At 39.0% G+C, this 21168-nt stretch overlaps 1 protein-coding gene across 1 annotated transcript in view; it reads left to right on the plus strand.

Moving 5' to 3' along the window:
* NR4A3 (nuclear receptor subfamily 4 group A member 3) overlaps positions 1-18916 on the plus strand; it is a 29308-nt gene extending 10392 nt beyond the window's left edge. The window contains exons 6-8 of the mRNA XM_054058113.1: positions 4654-4853; positions 6043-6221; positions 15795-18916. Coding sequence (XP_053914088.1) covers positions 4654-4853; positions 6043-6221; positions 15795-16057 — 642 coding nt within the window. The 3' untranslated portion in view covers positions 16058-18916. The remainder of the gene's footprint in view (positions 1-4653; positions 4854-6042; positions 6222-15794) is intronic.
* Positions 18917-21168: the final 2252 nt, after the last annotated feature.

Below are 21168 nucleotides of genomic sequence, written 5' to 3' on the forward strand. Positions count from 1 at the left end.
AAAAAACTGCATTGAAATGGCCCCTTAAACACATTTTTAGGCTGGTCAATACTGGAAAAGAAAAAAATACAGCTAAGGAAAAACAAATTCCTTCTCTTTAATGAAAAATGATTAAATCTGAGTCTGTAATAAAATACAGTTGTACTTAGATAACATATATGTTGGACATTTATCATTTGTTGCTAAGAAATATTTAATACTAAAACATATTTGGTTGTGATTATAAAAAACAGTAATTCTGTTTTAGAATATACTTACATACTATATAATTTAGCCATTTTATACATGCTGTAACATCTTTTCTTCAAGCTACTCTGTAAGTATACAATCATATAATTTTCCAAATTATTATTAAGAATCTAGCTGTTCAGTGTTTTAGCTAGCCTTTTAGGAGGAGAATGCATAAGCCATATTTACACGTATTTTAACTTACCCAGAATGTCTCAGGGGGATCATTCTGCAAATACTGAGGTGTGCCCTTTGACAGAAAGCTGCTGGGTTCCACGGAATTACAAGCATTTAATAGCCCAGACCAAAAAAACCCAGCACCTAATCTTATGTATTTATTTATGGATAGATATAAAATTCTTTTGCATAAACAGAAACCTGAATGAAAGCTCTATTTTTATTCTACTTTTTTCTTTGTCATGCAGTAATTACTTCTCTTGTAATGAAATAGATCTAATTGTTGAACAATTCTGTTGGACATTACAGGAAGTAGATGATTGACAATAAATTAATTTAGCCTTGGTAGCTAAAAGATTAAGTATGATTGCTGTTAGGACATATTAATATCCAGGTTTTTCTTGACAATATAATATATAATCGTCTGTTATGCTCAGTAGTACTGAAATGGCAGAAAAATGCTAAGAGAAATCAATAGGTTCTTATGTTTTTTATAAACTTTATACTTCGAAAAGTTAAGGGAGATGAGAAACAAATGCTCTGCAAAACCTGAGATTAACTAAATGAAATATGCAGTAAACACACTGTAATGCTAGAAAATCCATTTGAAGAATAATCCTATGCCTGTAAAGACTAATTTATGGCACGTTCGGTTAGGCTGTGACCCTGCCATGCACCACAAATGAGTTGATCTGGAAACCTGGCTTTGCAGTCAGTCCTAACACTTGTGCAGACATGATCTTAATGTTTATCACGATCTTAATGTTTTTCACAGTCTTATGTTTACAAGCTGTAATATCTTGACCATCTTGAAGGTACTGATAAGAGTTTCAGAGAGGAACGTGTACCCCTTCCCGCCAAAAAAAAAAATACACACAAAAAAAAGCCCAAAACCAAACAACAAACTCAAAAAATAAATTACATAAGCTATGAATTATAAACCAAAACAGATTGGATTCAGTTCTGTTCAGAACATGGCTACTTTTCATTTTAGTACTGGTTTTAACTTACCAGTTCATGGCAATGGTATATTTAGGTACTTGGTTTCCAAAAGCAATTCCTAGGAAGAGAATTTGGTTTACGAACTCCTTAAAGGCCAAGGGCTGCAGTCCGGTCTTACACCTGTTTTACTGGTACAATTCCATGAGTTTATGCTTCTAAGTAAGTGAGATGAGAAGCAGACCCTATGCCTTGCCGGCTGTCTCCTTCTGGAATATCCACAAACTTAAATAGAAGGGTTGCCTTTTTGGAGGGAGAGTACAGCATTCAGCTGATAATTCCCGACACACACTTCCCCAGCCAAAAATTAAGCAAATGTCACGAGTTTTTGAAAAACAAGCATTGAATCATAGAATTGTAAGGTTGGAAAAGACCTTAGAGATCATCAACTTCAACTGTACCTGTTTACTGCTAAATCATGTCCCCGTAGCTTCTCCTCTGTGCAGAGAAGTTACTGTAAACTGTAGCAGTTGAAGGTCTGATGAAAGCATGAGAAGGGTAGAGCTAGGTCATGCCATCAGGCTCCCCGACATCAGACTTCGTGACTCTCTTCAGATATACTGTACTAGTTAATGTTGCTTGCTACACGTGCACCCCTCTCCTCAAGTAACAGTCAGTTTTCATTTAATTCTCAAAGGAGCTCTGATGAAGGGAGTAAAGCAGAGCTTTGTCTTCTGGCTTTCTCCTGGCATGCCTCCGGTTTGCACAGCGCAGGTTGAGAAACGCAAATCAGAGCTCTTCTGTACCACGGTCTCCTGATCATGGGGGCTTACCAGCTGTCTTGGTCAGGAGTTAGGTCTAGTATCACCTCTTCTCAACGAAATAATCATGGAAAACCCCACGTATTTTCATGTGTAGAACAGAACCATACATAGTGTTTATGGTTACTTATATACTCATAGGTCTGTTACAAGTAAATAAAATTTTATTTAAGCTATTCTTTGTAAGTGCTAAATCTTTGTAGCAAGTAGTGACATATTATAGCAGCTAAAAATACAATTCCATATAATTGTTTACCTTTCTTCTAAAAATGGTCTCATGGGCTAAACTGTAACAGCAAATACAGAATACAAGTCTTTTAGATGTATTGAGTTTGATTAAGTGTCCCATGTGGGGTATACTGAACAGTAGCATTCATAGTTATATGACTTAATGCAGCATTCGGCTTTGTTAGAAAACGTTAAAACTTTGCATTGCTTTTGCCAAGGGAATGTTTTATAAACATGGGGAACAAATTAATACCTGTCATAATTACGCTGACTTGTGATGAGTTATATTTAGAATGAACTTAGGGTGGTACCTTTTTCTTTTCCTTTTCTATTCCTTCCTCTTCACTGCTCGAAGGATGAAGAATATACCTTGCCTTAACGGTACCTGTGGTGAGGCAGGAGTTTCCATCAGTCTGTTTGGTTTCCCCAGGTAGAAAGAAGGAGTCATAGGTCTGCCCCTACGCAGCAGAGCACATCTCCCAGAGTCAAGACAGACACTATCTTGGCTTGCTCCACAGCTTCATTTTAAGAGGGTCCAGAACATGCAAGGTCTTTGAAAAAGCATATGATCTTTTCCTACCCAGTGCCTCTTGCAGCAGTCCAGTGCCAGGAGTAGTTAGATCATGCTGCTTGAGCATCCTGAACTGCTCCATTCATATGGGGACTTAACACATAATTGCTGTAGCATACAGATTTTTCCACTGCTGCTCTCCACCCACCCTCTCTGTAGTTTGGCCTCTACCAGCCTCACTGTCACAGGATCCTTCTGCGGGGGCAGAATTTGTCTCCACATGAACTTTGTAAGACGGATCACACGTGTTTCCCTAGCTGGCTAGGGATATGAGCTGGAGCTTTCCATGAGAAACTTGGGGAGTTAGTGTTGAGTCAGCAGAACAAAGTCATTCAGAGCTAGCACCAGTACCCCGGATACAGCCAGAGGTCTCCGGGATTGCTGTGGTTCTCCAGTCAATTAGTCAGTCTGACACTGTGTCCTTCATCCCTTACCTACCACCAGCAATCAGCTCCAACGAAGACAGACAGAGGATGGGACCCCTATCCAAGAAATTCTGCTTGCTGCCCCCTCTTTCTTTCCTGCGCAGATGTGACTTTTGTATTGCAGGTCATATCTGCAGCTCAAGTCGAACACCTGTAGTAAGGTCTGCCCAGGCTGCCAGGAAAGAGGTGTGAGTCTGCCGCCACTCTGGCTTGGGGAGTTTCTAGGGAGACCTTTAGGTTGCTGGACTCAAGCCCTAACTGCCTCTGGAAAGTTGTTACCAAAGGGCATGCATGCTTCTTTCAGCCATAGAGACCACCTCAACCTTCCCTTGGCTGAGTCCCAGAGACAGAGTGGGTATGAAGTCTCTCCCAGAAATAACCCACCACATGCCTTATGGCAAGGTTGTTATTACCATAAATCCCAAATCATTCAGTTCCTGCTCAGAAGACCAGCAGCATTTTCCAAGTCCAGAATCAGACCAAGCCAGAAAAACTCCTGTTGTATTTTCTGCTAAGAGAGAGAGAGCAGTGTCACGGGAGAGACAGGGATCCACTGGTGAGGAAGAAGAAGACAGCAGGGAGGGAGCTGTCAGAGGGTGACAGGGAAACTGAGCAAGCTGAGCCTGTCGAATGGTTGTCTGGAAGAGTTATGGCCGCATAAGCAGGATAATAGGTTCCCCTGAAACTTAAATATTTCTATTTGAAGGATAAGAGGTGATATGGGGCAGCTGTTTTACTTTGAACCAATTCTGTATTCAAATGAGGCAATGCTGCATGTGTCAGATAAAACATGATTTATCTTACATGTCTCTATCACTGTCAGATAAAATGCAGTTTGAGAGGTTTTGGAAGAAATCTGCATTTTGGACATACTGAGACAAATTCATCAATGGGAAAAGTGTTTAATTGTTCTAAGTTAAATAGTATTCCTCTTCTATTGTGATGGAAATTATCCTACCCACCAGTTTTCTGTTTCTGTTTACTAATAGCATATAGGTACTTGTAAAATGTGATAAGTATTATATTTTAGTTATAAATTTTAAATTCTTTCTAAACATAAAGAAATCATTTTGCAATATACATCTGAATAGCAAAATGCCTGTAGGTAGCCAAATAGGTACATAGATGTAAACCTACTTATTATGCCTTTGATAATAATACCAGCTTTGCCACAGAAGGAAATGTTGTCGGGCAAGTCATGTCGTATGTTTCACAGAATGCCCTTAAATGCATGTAACGTTGCTTTCTGTGGCTTTCATTTTAGTACTGTTCCACTGATCAGGCTGCTGCAGGCACAGATGCAGAACATGTACAACAGTTCTATAATCTTCTGACTGCCTCCATTGACATAACTAGAGGCTGGGCAGAAAAAATCCCAGGATTTACTGACCTCCCAAAAGAAGATCAGACATTACTCATAGAATCAGCTTTTTTGGAGCTGTTTGTACTAAGACTCTCCATCAGGTAACTATTTTTTTCATTTCCTCTTCAGCTGATGTGAAAAATCATCCATCTAAGTATTTTTAAGGAATGAATATGGCGCTGTCTTTGAACATTGTCAGTTGTACCAAAAAAACCCACAAAACATCAGCAGTGTCTGCATCAAAAGGATATGCTGTTTAATTTGTCTTACACAACAGGAAAGTTAAGAGGTTTAAAAAGAGAGCATAGGTCTCACTAGTGTGCTTCTTTTTATTTTATATACCCCATCCTTGTCTTCCATAGTAATCAAAATTGATCCCCAGATAATATTTGAGCAAGTTTCCTCCATACTGAACAGCAAAAGCTATCAAAAAGCACCTTCAGTATGAAAGCTTTTTTCTTTTCCCCCTGCTTTTGTGCATGCACAACTTTGTCATTGGTTTTTGAAAGGGATGAAGAAGCTTTAAAATCTTTTTCAGATTGTTTTTCTTCTTAATACCAAGTCATTTAGTAGAGTGAGGTGCTATTTGTCAGTCTGACACTAGTTAAGACGCTTTACCAAAAACACTTTCAGGGACTGGAGAAATTCCAAACTGGTGATTTGAATTATGTCCTTGTTTCTTTAGGTTGAAAATGAGCTTTGCGTGTGTTTTTCTAACAGGGATATTGGCAATGGGGAAAGGAAGGAGAGGAGAGCTTGGCTGTAATATCTCTCTTACATACAGGTTTTCCTATAAAAGGGTTTATGATATTATGTGTATTGTGGTGCATTATTGTGTGGATTTTCCATTGTTTTTTCCTTATCGATTTTTACAGAAAATGCAGATGAGACTAAGTAAATGCTGAGAGCTTCTTTCTCTAATTTTTGTTAGTTTTGTATTTCAAAATGCACTCACTTAGTATTCCTTTGGTTCAAACGTAACAGTATTTAATGTAAAATGTCTTCTCTGTTTATGCCTTTGGGCAGGACCAAAATCTTAACTAATTAGACAGTCTACACCACATGCTACAGCTAACCTCAGGCTTATAACTCTACCAAGTAAGCAATCATAGAAGCTTGTTTATTGTACTTTGGCCCCAAGGGAGAAGCATATTGTCAAACGTGAATGCCCACATATGTCTCAGGATAATATGCCTTGGATTTTAAATGACAGACACTTCAATACGGGTTATTCATTTTGCTGTACAGTAGAAGACACATTTATAATTTTTTCAATTATTTTTATTTGAGGTCTGATACTGCTGAGGATAAGTTTGTATTCTGCAATGGACTCGTGCTTCATAGACTTCAGTGCCTTCGTGGATTTGGGGAGTGGCTCGACTCTATTAAAGACTTTTCCTTAAACTTAAAGAGCCTTAACCTTGATATCCCAGCCTTAGCAAGTTTATCAGCTCTAACTATGATTACAGGTAAGTGCTCCTTTGGTAATAGAAAGCTTTGGAATCTCGTGCTTTGATTTAATGTGGATTCTAGCAATTTCCATTAACTTAGCTATATTCACAGGAAAGTGAGTATGATTTTTTTAAGCACCGAAATGACCACAGTGAAATTTTGGGCAAACATTAGGCTGTCGGATACCCCTATTAAAATGTAATCTAACTCTGTTTCTTCACGTTGCCATTGTTTTCTTGGAACAGCCTCTAAAAAGCAAACCACTTCCAAGCAGATTGTGTAGCTTCTACAGAAATGTTCAGAATACTTACAGAATTTCCAGAAAAGCCTGATGAAATGACTAGAACTAGGTCTTCTGTGTAGAAATGCTAATATCAAGGTGGCTTGAGAGCTAGAATCTGTACAGCTAATATAGCTAATCAGCAAGATAGCTAGACCAGAAAGAGTGCTTCCCAAGTGCAGGCAGGCTGCTTTTGGTAGCCAAGGTGCTACGGGTATTCTGTGTATTGCTTTTTTGAGAGAGAAAATTGCAGAATAGTAAGAAAAAAAATCCTCTACTGCAGTTTTACAGAAGCTTTTGGGTGTGTATGTGACTGTATCACCCCTTCTGCCTGCTGGGGTGAACAGCAAGAAACTGATGTCAGAATCTGCCAAATCTGGCCAGTATGTACACAATGGGGATCATAACCTTATAAAGTATAATTTTCTCATTCCTGAAACAATAAAGCCCCTTCAAGTACACAGTGCATACCTTGGGCTTCTTGCCATTGAAGAGGCGTGGCTGATGGGAGCAGGAAGGGTGGGGAGTAAGGATGTCTGACAGCCATACAGCAGAAGTCAGACCAGCAGTCATCTCTACAGAGAGCCTCGCATTCATTTCAGAAGAGCTGGTAGTATAAAGGGACAACTGTGTTGTCAGTGTGAGACAGGGCTTCAGCGTGCCTTGAGCTGGATCTTCCCAGGGATGCTATAAGCTCCACTGAGATGGATATTGATTTCCTTCTGTGTTTCAGGCATTCACCAGTTTGCAGGCAGTGGCCTCAACAACATCAGCTGCGTACTTCATTTTATCTAAGACGAAATGATGCTAGGGAAACACTGAAATAAAATGCTCAATGGCAAATATAAAAACTAAAATTGGCCAATTCCCACTGACGTGGGGGCCAATGTATGGGGCCAACATTTTGTCTTCAGAGTTTGCACCATATGCTTTCTTCCTGCATTTTGGTGAAAGCTTAGTGTATATGTATAAATCTTTGTTTATTAAGAAAAGTATTTTCCGTTTCTTTATTTCTATTCATTTTTTCTGCAGTTGGAAAGGGTATTTTAAGGTCCAGATTCTAGTTTCTTTCATAAAACGCTCAAGTGCAGAATAGCTCATTGGAGTTGCTTTGTTCTGTATGAAAAATTTTCAAAATGTGTGAGATGTTAAAGTGACACATAACATTTCCTACTTATATTTTTTACTCCTGTATATAAATATCCACTGACATGTGTATATGCATAATTATTACAAATACATATATATGTGTACGTATATACATACGTATATACATATACGATGTATATATGTATTAATGTGCATTTAAATATCTATAAATCAAGGACAGGTGCTGTGTCTCTCTCTCTCTCTCTCTCCGTATATATTTACATACAGGCATATATGCTCATCTATACAGAGCACAGATGGTTGATTTAGATTATTTACTATATATTAGATATGTACTTTTCAGATAGACACAGATAGCTTGTTCTTGATTATTTTCCCGCAGACTGAGAGGATGGGATGCAGGTCAGTGGACAGGAACCCCAGCAAGCTCTCTAAGTGAATATAGAAAAAGTTATTGTATAGGAAGAAAAGTTATTCTCCTTACAAACCCATGCTCTGATTTATAATGATAATTCTTTGTTCAGTTAGACAGGGTTTACTTGCGTTTGATATAAAGAGTCAAAGTTGTCCAGTGGCTGGCTCAGGTCACCCCGAGTTACTTAATAGAAATAGCTTTGAGTTGATAATGCCCCGCATTTCTTCCTTTCCCTGATAATAATCCTTCCGGGAGTTGGTTACATTGTGCTAGTCTTCCCAAAGTTTCTAAACAAATGAAAGTAAGTGTTGCCCTTAAAAGAACAGTGTTTCTGTCCATGAAAGCTTTAAGATTTTCTGTATTTGTCAAACTTTTCTTGATTTGCTCACCTGTATGACACAGTGCTTAAAATTACTGTCGTTTTCTGCTTCTTTTATTTCATGAGGCCAGTATATCTGTGCTAATTTGGCCTTAAGGACAGAGTACTCTTTCACGCGATCTAAATTAGACCGAAGCTCTTGTGTCTAGTAATTTATATTCACAGGTTTCAGATCTCCAGGGGCAGCTAGCTAACTTAGGGACCTCTGCCAGAAATCTGGTCACCTGAAAATGGATAGAATTGTATAATGCTGAACAGTATTAAAAAAAAATGGAAGAGGAAATCAGGTAATTATGGCTAAGACAGCACCACAGCACAAAATGCTGATGGGCAGGATTCTTTTGAGACTTTCTCAGTGATAGTGTATTGACATTTTATATTCAGCAAAGCCCTGAGATTTGCTTCTCACATGGCATCCCATGAGAAATGGCTTCTTGTCTTATCCCTACAGTTTGAGCATGACAAACCATGTGCTGGTTTTCAGCTATTGCCACCAAAAGAGCAAAAATAATAAAGATAAATTTTGGAAATCGGAAGTCTGTTGAGCAATTTTAAGCATCGTTTTGAGACTTGGCTAAGGTTTAGGTGGATGTTTTAGGTGCCGCTCTTTGTCTCTGGAGAAGGTATTCTTGTCTCCTGAAGTGGACTGTTGGAGGCAATGGGTATTTAACAAACCCTTATTCAAGCCTTTTTTTGTGAGTCAGAGCAAGAGAGAGTGACCTTTTCCAGGAACATAGGATATCTGACTATTGAGTATCACTGTTTTTTTGTGTTGAGGCTATTTGACATATAGCTGCAGGATGGCTGTTGTGTATGATAATCTGGGGACAAGCCAGTGCTCAGAGGGACACCCAAGGTCCAGTCTCTGGTCTGATTCCAACAGGAAGAGAATCTGACCATGAATCTCCCATGTCCCAGATGGTTATCCATGTCGTTGCAGGAGCAGAAGGAGCGGGAAAGCTCTGTTTCGTGAATCTAGCTGTTTGCTTTTATTAGCAATACTGCAAAGCTGAAATGCTGACTCCAACAAAATTTGCTTCATTATTGCACAAATTGCTCCAGTTCTTATTTTGCATTTGTCAACTTTGCATGACTTTATGGTCAAAAAAAAAACCAACCTAGTGTTCTCTAATAGTTATAGATTGTTTTAATGCTGTGTATATGGCATGTTAGGTAGCACCAAATTCAAGAATTGTCTCTTTGGGACAAAAAAAAAAAAAAATCCTGGGAATAACAACCTGTTTGTTCTTCTTGATTTCATGAGCGTGCTCCATAGGCTTCTTGCATACGAGCCATTGGCAGTATTGCTGAAGCAGAAGAGCAAGAAGTTGTTACTCTCTTTCACGTGTTCTCTGTCTGTGCTGCGAGAGTGACAGGGAGAACTAAGGTCTCTCTCCCAGTGAAGGAAGAAGGAATAAATGTAAAAATTAGTGTTGGAGACTAAAATACATTCCGTTCCCATTGTCCCAAGATACTGAAGGCTGTTCTCTCATTTTGGCAATGTCAAGTCAGCTTCCAGCAATAACCCCAGTAGTTTCAGTGCCCTCTAACTAACCCTGCTGACTTGTTTGAAGTTGCAGAGTTCCATGTCCTATTTCAACCACAGCTGCAGAACCCAGCATAGGATGCGTGGTTATAGGCATATGTAACTATTCGTTCTCTTTAGTAATTTTGAAGAGAAGGACAGGAGACTCAGTAGGTATCACAATACTTGATAATTCATTGCTTGCTTTGAGTAACACTAAAGGTACACATGACATAAAATAAACAGGAAAAGATATTGTAATATTTTGCTTTGTACAATCCATGAGGAAGTCCATATATTTGTGCTTTTTCTGTTTATTTTATGTTTCCTGGGAATTAGCAGTGTGTTTTCTAGAAGGAAAACCATCATGTTGGGTTGCTGCTGAATTTTCAAGTCATTTTGGATAGGACATCAGCTTGAAAAAGCATCCAGAATAAAAGTGTTGTTTGGTTTATTGTGGGTGGCTTGCAAACAGTTAACTTTAAACTCTGCATTGCCCGAACACGTCTTTTTTTTTCTTTAAGGTACTCCTTTAGGATCTTCCTCTCTCTGTCTCTCTTCTCTTTTTTTACTTCCTTCAGTTGGTTAAGAGGGGCTGGACACAACTTCCTCCAGAGCACATCAGCGGTGCTCTAAGCATCAGCCAGAAGAAAATAGTTAGGAAACAACACATGACACTCATCCCACATCCCCATGAAAGCAAGAAATGAGTTCTGTCCTGTTCTTTTCTTTGGATCCCTCACTCTGTTGGGATGTGGGGGTCTAATGAGCTAAAGAAGAGCGCCAACATGAAAATAAAATGCTGGTCGTCTTGGGATAAGTTCTGTCCTTTGTTCCACATGGGCGATTCCTGTTAGTTTAGTGTTGCATGGATCGTAAGTGTTGTTGCACAAACACTTTGTGCTGAACTGGATAATGTTGATGATGAACCTTTGCAGAGTAGACCAGCTTTTAGCTCAGCCTGTTCTTGAAAATGCTTCCTTAACATCCCAAATGACTGTTTATAATGCTCTGCATTATTTTTTTTTCTAACGGTGGCAAAATATAAACATTGAGACTCCAATGCAGATCATCTCAAGGGCACACTCTCATCTAGCCTCAAAGTTCTGCCTGCTCTAAAACTGCTAGTATTTTTTTCTCTCTCTCCCTCTTGTCATTTCTCTTTTCCTCTCTGCCTCTTCCTTTCTCTATCCACATCAAAATATTATTGTTTTGCCCACTTGACACTCTCAGTGGGATGCTGCTGAGCACAGAGCATTCTAGCCCTCATTCAGCCAGGCTCTTCTGGCATGTGTTTTATTTTAAGTGTATTACAGACCAGCCCAGAGCCACTGTATATATTGGGCTTATTCACAGTTTTAATGTTTTGTTAGACTGGTACCGGAACACTGAAGAATATTGTGAGGTTTCAATTAATTATGAGTTTGTGTTTGTTTTCCTGCTGTTGGGCTTTCTGTTCCAGTTTACAAACACGAGTTTTAGCACCATCAGTCATACTAAGAAATAGTAAGGAGTCTGGTCTGGCTAAAAAGTGTCTGGCTGCTGCACTTCCCTTCTGAAGATGAATTTGTCCAACTTCCCTATGGAAGGGAGGCTCACCTACTCTTCAGCAGCAGATATCCTTCAGTCCTGTTGCCAGGATCCTCTGGAGTGGGTGTTTCGTGTGCTGGGTCTACATGCAAGCAGGTGACAGACTGGAGGAGTATAGGAAAGTATAAGAAAAAAAATACCAGCCCTCCAGATTGCATTGTCTGTCTTCCCCCCGCCACTTTACTGAGGGAAATATTGTCAGCATCGAAGTGAAGTACTCACTCCTCCTTCTCCTCTCCCACCCTTTTGCTAAGGCAAGAAGTCTTCCCTCCCACAGCAAGTGGTGGCTTCTGTGCTACATTGTGGCTTTCTTAAAGGAGGGAGCAAACAGTGATGTTTGCTGTGGTCATTCAGCTCATTTGACTTTTGGTACCTTGCCCAGCTTATGGAGAATATAGGGCACCTTCAGAATATCATTTACCGATCTAAAATCATGATCATCTTCCAAAAATTCCCATCCTTCCACTGATGTTAGAAGGAGCTTGAGAAGTCCATGCTTCTAGCTTGGGCACCCTTGTGAAGTGCCTGAAGGTTAGTCAGGGTGAATATGGGCCACAATGCAATAGGAAAGGAGACTCCTGGATCTGCTGAATTGCAGTCTCTGCAATCCCTGCAGTATAACAGGGTGTGCACAAGACAAGCAGAAGGCTATAGGCGACCAAGCCTCACGTTTATTTGAGTTATAGAAGGGGAAGAGGATTGTGAAGGGGGAAGAGAAAATCAGATAACTATATTGAAACCGAGACAAACGAGACCTATTTTTAGTCTGCAACACAAGTCTGGTTTTTTTCTGATTGGATTGACACCTCACAATGAATTAAGGCTAAAAGTGGCTACCCCTGATACAGAGTCCAGAGCTCAAGGGTCTTTGAGATGCTCAGGGTCTTTGAAATACTTGCACTCTTTGAGAGGTATTTCTCATAAAGGCAGCACTCAGTCTACATAGCCCTGACACGATCTATCCCATGTTAGGGATTAGGGAAAAAAGGGCTAGCACACCTGGTGACAGTTTTTCCTGCTCTTTTACTTTCTTCCTATCAAGTGGTTGCTGATCAGTGTAAGTATAGCTTAGAATTGCATTGAGATTCCTGGGAAAAGGAGAAAGGTGTAAAAAACTTGCTGCATTCATTTTGCCAGGATCAGCGGCTAAGTTTGCAGAGCTTTAGAGGCAAGACTTCTAATGAATCATTTTGACAGGCTTATGGAGAACATCTTCACTCTAGATCACCATTTTTCTTGCAAAAATCAATGGTATCCTAAAACACAAGGCTGAGAAATCCTATATTCACTTTACCTGGTGCCTTTTTAATTATCATTATAAGAAAGTCTGAAAACAATAATATTTACACACCTTCTCAATCAGTTAGAGAAAATCTATTGGTTTTGACTAGCTGTCCTTCTTGGGATAAATCCTGGCGGTGGATAAGAACATCCTGTGGAAGACAGCAAATTATTAGAGGCCATCAGCTTGAGCGCTCGTGCACATGCTTACCACAGGTGCCTCGTGTTTAGGCTTAAGGTTTAAGGTTGAGTGAGAAAGGCTGTGGGTTTTTCTTTGCCCAAATGAGACCAATTGTGTGGGAAAGGCAAGAAAATGAGGTTCCTACTATTTGAACCCTAAATATTAAATTTAAATCTTTGAGAAAATTAGACTAAATGGCCAGTGCATGCAGTGCCCTTTACTAGCAAAAGGGCTTCCACATAGGTGGCTTTGACTTTCTATGGATCCACAAGGAATGACTTAGGGATTGAAACCGGAAAAGCCCTTCTTCCAGTGAGGCAGTTCCAGGCATGAGAAATTACCTTTGAAGAGATTCGCTACAATTTTCCATTGTATGGAAATGCAAGCAGGAGAGGACAGCTGGTTTATCAGAGACTATTTTAATATTGTAGCACTGGAGAAAGACTTAAGGACAGACTATCTATTAATTCTGAATTTTCCATGATTTTATTATTTAAAGTAAAGCTACTAGTATTATAATCTGTGCATGTATTGTATTTTGCATCGATATGTTTTATGGCTAGCCACCAAAGACACGATTTGTTCATGAAACTTTCTGAACTTGTTAGTGTGAGACAAAGACTGCTTAGTTCTGACTGGAAGTTTAACAATGTAGCTGTGTGCTCCAGAGCCAGAGATAGTTTTCCCTACTCTGCAGCAAAGCACACACCTACTGAGGCATTGATTTAAAAAATGTGCTCTGCTAATTTGTAGTAAGCTTTTGGATCCATTCTAGTATTTCTGCTCCCTAGATCTATAAAGATACCTTCACTTACACAGCCAGGAGACAACCTTAAAACAGATTAAAAGATGGGAACTCTTCAAAGACTGCAAGATTAATTTAATGTCCTGCAGATTCTCTCAGTGGGCTAGTGGTTAAAAAAGAACATACAGCTTTTAAAATCTGTATAAAATATTTATCTGCCAAGATTTTTAATGGCAGAATCTGCCTAAGTATTTACTCTCAGTGACCTGTATAGTTAAGACTTACATAATTAGACTATACACCATTTACTGGAAAGGCTTTAAATATTCATTGACTTCTCGTGTTTTAATGTAAACAAGGCATTTAGAATACCTAGGGTTTTTAATTCCTGCAAGGTGAAAAAGATGTCTGAAGCAGATGTTACTGCTTGGATGAGTGTTGCTCTGAAGCAACAGGGCAGATTGGTGGTACTTAAATGCTAGAGCACGGTAGCTTCTGACTAGAGATGTCCATGGCTTCACATCTCTGATTCTGATCCCAAACTAGTGTTCTTCAGGAGCTAGCTCTGCCTAAGTAAATAAAGTTGAAAAAAGTGTAAAATGGGTGAATATCAGCGGAAAATCAGACCTTTACATTTCCGACTGCTTTCATTGAATCCCATCTGTTTTATTGGTTCTTCAAGAACATCTAGCCAAAGCAGGAGGTAAAGGGAGGCAGCAAGGACCTTATATACACGTGCCTGGGCAAGGCACCACGGCGCCTTGCACAGACATTATGCCTGCTGCTGGAAGTAGAGAAAACTGTACTCTTTCCACTGCTCACTAGGGGATGGACAGAGAAAGTATCTATCACGCCCTCCTCCCAGAGTAGAGGAACAAGACTTGGGGGCGATGGGCAGAATATGGCACGTGGCTGTCAGGGATGGGGCAGAGTGCCAGGGAAGGCAGGTAACTTCAAACGCATCAAACATGAGAACTACCACAATTAGTCACACCTCGTCCTCTGCTGTCACTGCTTTTGTGTCTAATTGGTTAAAATTAATTTAACCTGTATTTTCTTACACTGCCCTACCCAGTATTATTCTGTTTAATGTGTAAATGATAATGATGTGGCTGTTAAGCGAGTTTTTCCTTATCTGTGAATTTCAAAGGCAAAGGCAAATCAAAACATCACAAAATTATTTGTTCTGAAATGTTATATGAATTTATCCACTAAATCTTGATAGCAAACAGCACAAAATTTTCTTTCTTCATATACCAGTAAAGAGACTGCTTTTAATGAATCACAAATCTGGTTCATTCTGCTTATGCTTAAAGAACTGTGGATGCGATTAACAAGGTTGTAGCATTTTGAAAGGCTTTTTGAAAGGGGTCAGACCCCAGCTCCCTGTCCTTTAAGGAATGCCGAGGTATCGGCAATGGATAACCAGCTCCCTTCTCACTTTAGGCATTGCTCACTCAAAGCAGAATAGTTAACTTCCAGGCTTCTTTTATCTTAGACCTTTTAAAGATGGATAAACTAAAAAGCAGCAGCTGCTCAAAATAACAAAGAGTGGTCAGGTGCCTTTAGTTTCTTATAAGAGTGTCTGCAAATTCCTGGTGGAATTCTAGGCCCAGCGCTGATGGAGCTGGCTAAGGATATCGATCGCCACTTGAATTCACTGAATAAATAATGGTTGCCATAGTTATTGAGCATTCACAACTGGTGGGGAAGCACGGAAATCTCCAAAACACCTCCTGTGATAGTTTTGCTGGAAAATCACCCAATTAATTCTGTCTCATATCATGAAAATTATGTGAGATACGCAGGATGCTCGGGCTCTTTGTACTAGAATTTCAATCATAATCGAGCATCTCTGATGCTGGTTTTAGCAGCTAAAGAGAAAAGGGGATTGCCATCTCTTATTTTTTGTGGCAGAAAGGTTTACTGACATTGTATAACCCCAACAGCTCTGAGAAATTTTACACTTTCAAAGCATTTTTTGCTTTGAGTGCCAGAGTATGGATTTGGCTTATACCAAAGAAAATGATTTCTTTCAGTTCATGGTAGATACACTGATGTATGTCTTTTCTCTGGCTTTGCAGAACGACATGGATTAAAAGAACCAAAGAAAGTGGAAGAGCTATGCAACAAGATCACAAGCAGTTTGAAAGATCACTTAACTTTCAGTTGCCAAAACAAAGGACAACCGATTGAGTCTGCAGAGCCGAAGGTGCTGGGTGTTCTGGCTGACTTGCGTTCTCTCTGCACACTGGGACTGCAGCGCATCTTTTACCTGAAACTGGAAGATTTGGTGCCAGCCCCTTCCATTATTGACAGGCTGTTTCTGGACACCTTACCCTTCTGAGTCAAACCACCCTCCTGAAAGGCAAATGCCCACCAGAGCAGGCAAATGGAACGTGACTTACAGCTAACATTTCTGCCCTCACTTAACAGAAAAGCAGCTCCAAGTCTAAAATGAGGTCTTTTCTGGCGCTTTGTCCTTACAACCTGAGGCCTGAAACTTACTGGCTTACTGGTTTGGGGTTGTGTTCTTTGTTTTCTTTTGTGTGATTTGGGTTTTTTAAATGGCTAATATGGCACTTTTGGACAATGCTATCCCAGCAGCAGTAAAAGGTTAACATGACTGTTTTAAATCTGTTGTTTAACACCTCATGGATATATGAGGAATAAAATTGTAGAAGCTGTGTTTGAAAACAAGAACAGCAAATAGTTGTTTGCCAGGGTGGTATGTGTTTTGTGAGGATACCTTTAGCATACTTCCTGCATCAAGGGCACATACATCAGCACAATCTAAACAAAAATTCACTTTTTTAGCAAAGTACATTCAATTGAACATTTCATACAAATCAAATATAGCAAAATGACAATGGCTGTTAGCTCCCATGTTCAAGTGCAATTTTTTAAAGTGCTGTCTTACTAAGTCTTGTTTATTAACTAATTTATTTTACTACGAAAACAAACAGAAGAAATTGAGTGAGAAAATTACATGCACTAACTTACCTGACAGAGTTTTCCAAACTTGATTCCATGTAGCGCGACTATTGACAAATGTATGTGGAAGACACGGGAGCAATTGTGGCTCAGTTGTTCCTTAGCTAAGGAAATCCGAGTAAGTAATGATTGGAGCATACAGGGTCAGCATCAGGGATAGTTCAGTTTTGGACTTCTAACCTAAGTGGCTAGTTAGTAAATGGACAGAAGATGGTCTTCAAGAACAAGCAAGTCTTGTAAAATAGTATGAATGTAAGTGCTAGGAAGGTTATAGTGAGCTGCGTTTAAACATTCCGTGTTCGTACTCCTTTTTGTATGTTTATACTGTTGATGCCATATTAATATGAAATAATTTGTTGCATAGTGTCTTTATTTGTATAAATGTTTGTATGCATGGTATATTGTAATGGCTTTGCCTGTATTTATTGCAATGACTGCCAGCTCATGGGAGCCCTGTTACACATGATAACTAAATGGGGTGTTCACACTGACTCAGATACACCAGTTGGAAAACTATATACATATATATAATGTGTGTATATATATATGTATATAACTATATATGTGTGCGTGTGTGTGCGCGCGTGTCTTTTTATTAACCATTTGTATATAAAATATCTGTCAAATCACAAGCAGAGTTATTTTACAGTTTATTTGCAGTGACTTCTAAGGCAGTACTGTTTAGCACTTTGATATTAAAATCTTGCTCATGTTTTGCTAAATTCAAATAATATTTAAAAAGTTTAGTTCTAAAAAAACTTTATATGCACTGTATTAAGTCAAAATTTTGTTGGTCATTTTGCTAAGGAAATTTTTGAATGTCAACCTTATGTCACTGTATCTTTTGTTAGCTTTAAACATTCTAGCTTTTGTCTTTTTTTAAACTATGCTGTTTATATGGAAATTAAATTATACAATCAAACAGATGCCAAATGAATTGCCTAATTGCTGCAAAGGATAACCCAGATATCAAGTCACTGTATGGTTTTCAAATAGTAATCTGGTATTTTATCACTTACTATGTTTGGATGTGCTTTTATGAGAAAATTATTCTTATATCAAGATTTATAGTAGTGTCAATAGGGAAACAGACTTCTAATCACTATAGTTAATATTTCCGGTTTACCTGCAGATAATATTTGGAAAAGTATTGCTTTTTGTATTGACTTTTAAGCTTATGTGCAAGCATAATAGCATAAGTAAATATCAGAGAAGCTAATGTTTCTTGTAGGTTGCTGTAACAAGCCTGACCAGCAAGACAAATATATTTTGACTGAATTTGCTTTTGTATATACTAAATATATATATATACGTATATATATATATACACATTCATACACGTGTGCGCATACAAAAACATACAGACAGAAAATCCAAAAGTATGTTTACTTTTGTCTCCTTGTGTAAGACACAAGGTCCCTTGAAAAATGACTTTTATCTAGGGACAAATCCTGCCAGGTGCTGAGCACCAACCAGATGAGGGCTTGCAGGCACTTCTTGCAAGTGGGCCCTAACAAAGACTTTTCAGGTGAATCAGCATAGTACAGTAAATTGGATTTTTGTTGAGCAAGGTTTATTTATTAAGTGGGATGTGAGTGGGAGGTAGCAGGTCTAGAGCTCCGTGTGAGATTTCATGTAGCTGGTGTCCTCCAGTCTTCCATAGATAGTCTTAACTGTGATACTCTCCCAAATCCCATCATCTGTGTAATTGTCCTTCATGTCAACTTCAATACACAGATTCATCCTAGAGTACAGCCAGTGACAGGTCACAGTGGTAAAAGAAAGAGTTAATGCAGAATAAATCGACTACTTTCCTTAGAGCTCTCTCAGTGTGAACATGCCTTTGCCTAGGCAGAATTCAGGAATATATCAGGTGTTAAGGGAGAGTGCCTTGCTTTTATTTCAGACAACAGTGTTTAAAGAGTTTCTTCACTCTGCTAACCGCAGTACTTTGTTGGGTTTTTTTCCCTTTTTTTTTTTCTGTGGTGTTAACCTGTGGGTTGAAAGAAATGCTCTTGTACATATACAATGTAAATTAAAATTATTAAATTGAATAACATTTTTTTCAGAGGCCCCATGTGTGTTGAATAAGTATGCTTAATTCTGTTAAAATCTGATGTGAATTTTTTATCATTTATAAAACATTAAAAAAAATCGTCTACTTGAGTCTTAAAAGTGGAAAAATTGGTGAAGCATGCTTAAGAACACTGGCAATTTAATGGCTAGTCTTTCGATTAAAACAGCTTTTATATAAATATAATAAGACCTGCAGTATCTAGTTCTGCAATCTCAATTCGATCTCAAAAGCTGGATCACAGATGTCCAGAGGTTGAAGAGACCAGAGCAGAGAGACTACCTGCCCCTTACTGTACTTCTTCTCCATGCCAGGAAGGGATTATAATTAACTTGCAAATTATGATGGCCGTAAGGGCAGGAGGGGATGGCTATAGGGCTCATGATCCCATATAGCACCTATGTCTGTCTGGAAAGAGGACATCTCCTGCCCCTTTGTGTCAATAAATCCTGGTAAGACATCGTTCCTGCAGGCACCCACAGCATTTTCTTTAAATGTGCATCCAGCTGCTTTCCTTACAATGCCTTTGCTTTGTAGGAGGGATCACTTATCCCCTGACAGAGAAAACTGTTTGGCCACAAATGCATTTTCTACAAATGGAGTTTTGAGAGGCATCTGCCACTATTCCAGGTATTGTCATTAGTACCAATGGCTCAGGCACAGCTTCGCAAGAGCTGTTCCTCTGCAGGAACTGCTCAGCTGGAGGTTACATCAAATGGTGTGCTGTGGTGGGCTGCGGGATTGGCAGCTCCTTCTTTGGAAATGTAACAAAACAAAAGGTTGCTTTTTTTCCTATGCCTTATTTTTAAAATTAAATTGGAAACTTTAAAATCCTTAACGAAAACGGCAGTGCATTTTGCATTGTAGTCCCCTGTTAGGCAAAACACACGGGTCTTGTGACCAACCTGCACCAGCGTCTGAATTTTCATCCTGTAAGAAAAAGCTTATCCTCGCTAAACTTACAAGTATCTCAATTTGTAATTAATTCAGGGGCTGTGAGTTGGGTCCTTAGACATGGGAACAGAACGGTGTCCTGATCTAGATCACCAGCACATTTGTCCTTAAGTGTGCCTTAGGTCCACTCCTAAACCACATCAGTGACAGCGTCCTCGCAAAGCATATGATGCCCAATGATTGACCCCTCCTTTGGAAGGCTGGGCTGAGTCAGGAGTATGATAGCGGTTCCTCTAATAGAGACCATCCTTGGACAGGAGGAGCAACTTTAACTATAGATGAGTCAAATATCTTTCTACAGCTTTCCTACCTTTACCGTTCACATGTAGGTTCCAATATGCAAAGGTAAAAATTTCAGTTATGTTGCAGAGAGGAGGGAGAGAGAGAGAGAGGTTTAATTGTATAAAATTAAGCATGGGTCTGGCAAAAATTGTCAACTCCCTCTACGGATGCTATGAAACATGCCTTTTCATTAATTATTTGTATTATAGCAACACCTAGAGGCCACAACAGAGATCAAGACCCCATTTTGCTAGCTATCCTAATTAGCACCTCCAGTACCCACCGGGAGAAGCTCCAGTCCAAATAGACAAAAGAAAACAAGAGACACAAAACAGGTTAAAGGAGTAGAGTGCCATGCCCAAGGGCAAATAGCATTTTAGCCACCGAGTCTGCATAAAAACTTCTGTTTACTGAGCTTGCGTCCAGTGAATGCTCTTATTTGGTTTTCCTTTTCTTTCCCTGGGCAATTTATGCTGCCACTGTATCAAATTTTATGCAAACATGATAAAAGCATTGACAAATTCAAAATAAGCCATGTATTCAAGTTGATCTTGTTTACCCTGCATATATAAGTCATCCATGAGACTATTCAAAATCCCAGTCAATCACATGTTTGGAACTAAGCTGTGATACAAACTAGACAGTATTTAGAGAAGAGATATGTAGCTGTTCTTTATTGAATTAATGAAACTGACTCTTGGGAATATTTCAAGATACGGATTAAACAATAAATATTAATGCATAAAAAAGATTGCATTAAAAAAATACCAAACTATTGATGCAGTAATTGAATAAATGGGGAGTCAATTAGTGAAATTCTTAGCAGTGGATGATGTATTTGAGGACTGTATTCTGGACGTACATTTGTGAGAGTCACTGATACAGTGATTTGTCAAACAAAAAAAGAGAAATTTGTTTACCATATGGAAATACTTCCAGAAATTTTTCTTCTGTTTTCTTTTTTAACATGGCACCTTTCTATTTATATTCATAGTATGGAATGTTCTGGCTGCTTTTGGTTATAGAAGTTTGAACACACGAAGATATGACATGGCTGTGAAAGTTACACAAGATCAAGATTCTGACCCAAACTCACAAAAGCAAGAATTTTCTTTAAAGAGAAGGGCTGGAGTCCAACTGTAATTAGATATGAT

Source organism: Cuculus canorus, chromosome 2 (assembly GCF_017976375.1).
Source record: "Cuculus canorus isolate bCucCan1 chromosome 2, bCucCan1.pri, whole genome shotgun sequence".
Lineage (NCBI taxonomy): Eukaryota > Metazoa > Chordata > Aves > Cuculiformes > Cuculidae > Cuculus > Cuculus canorus.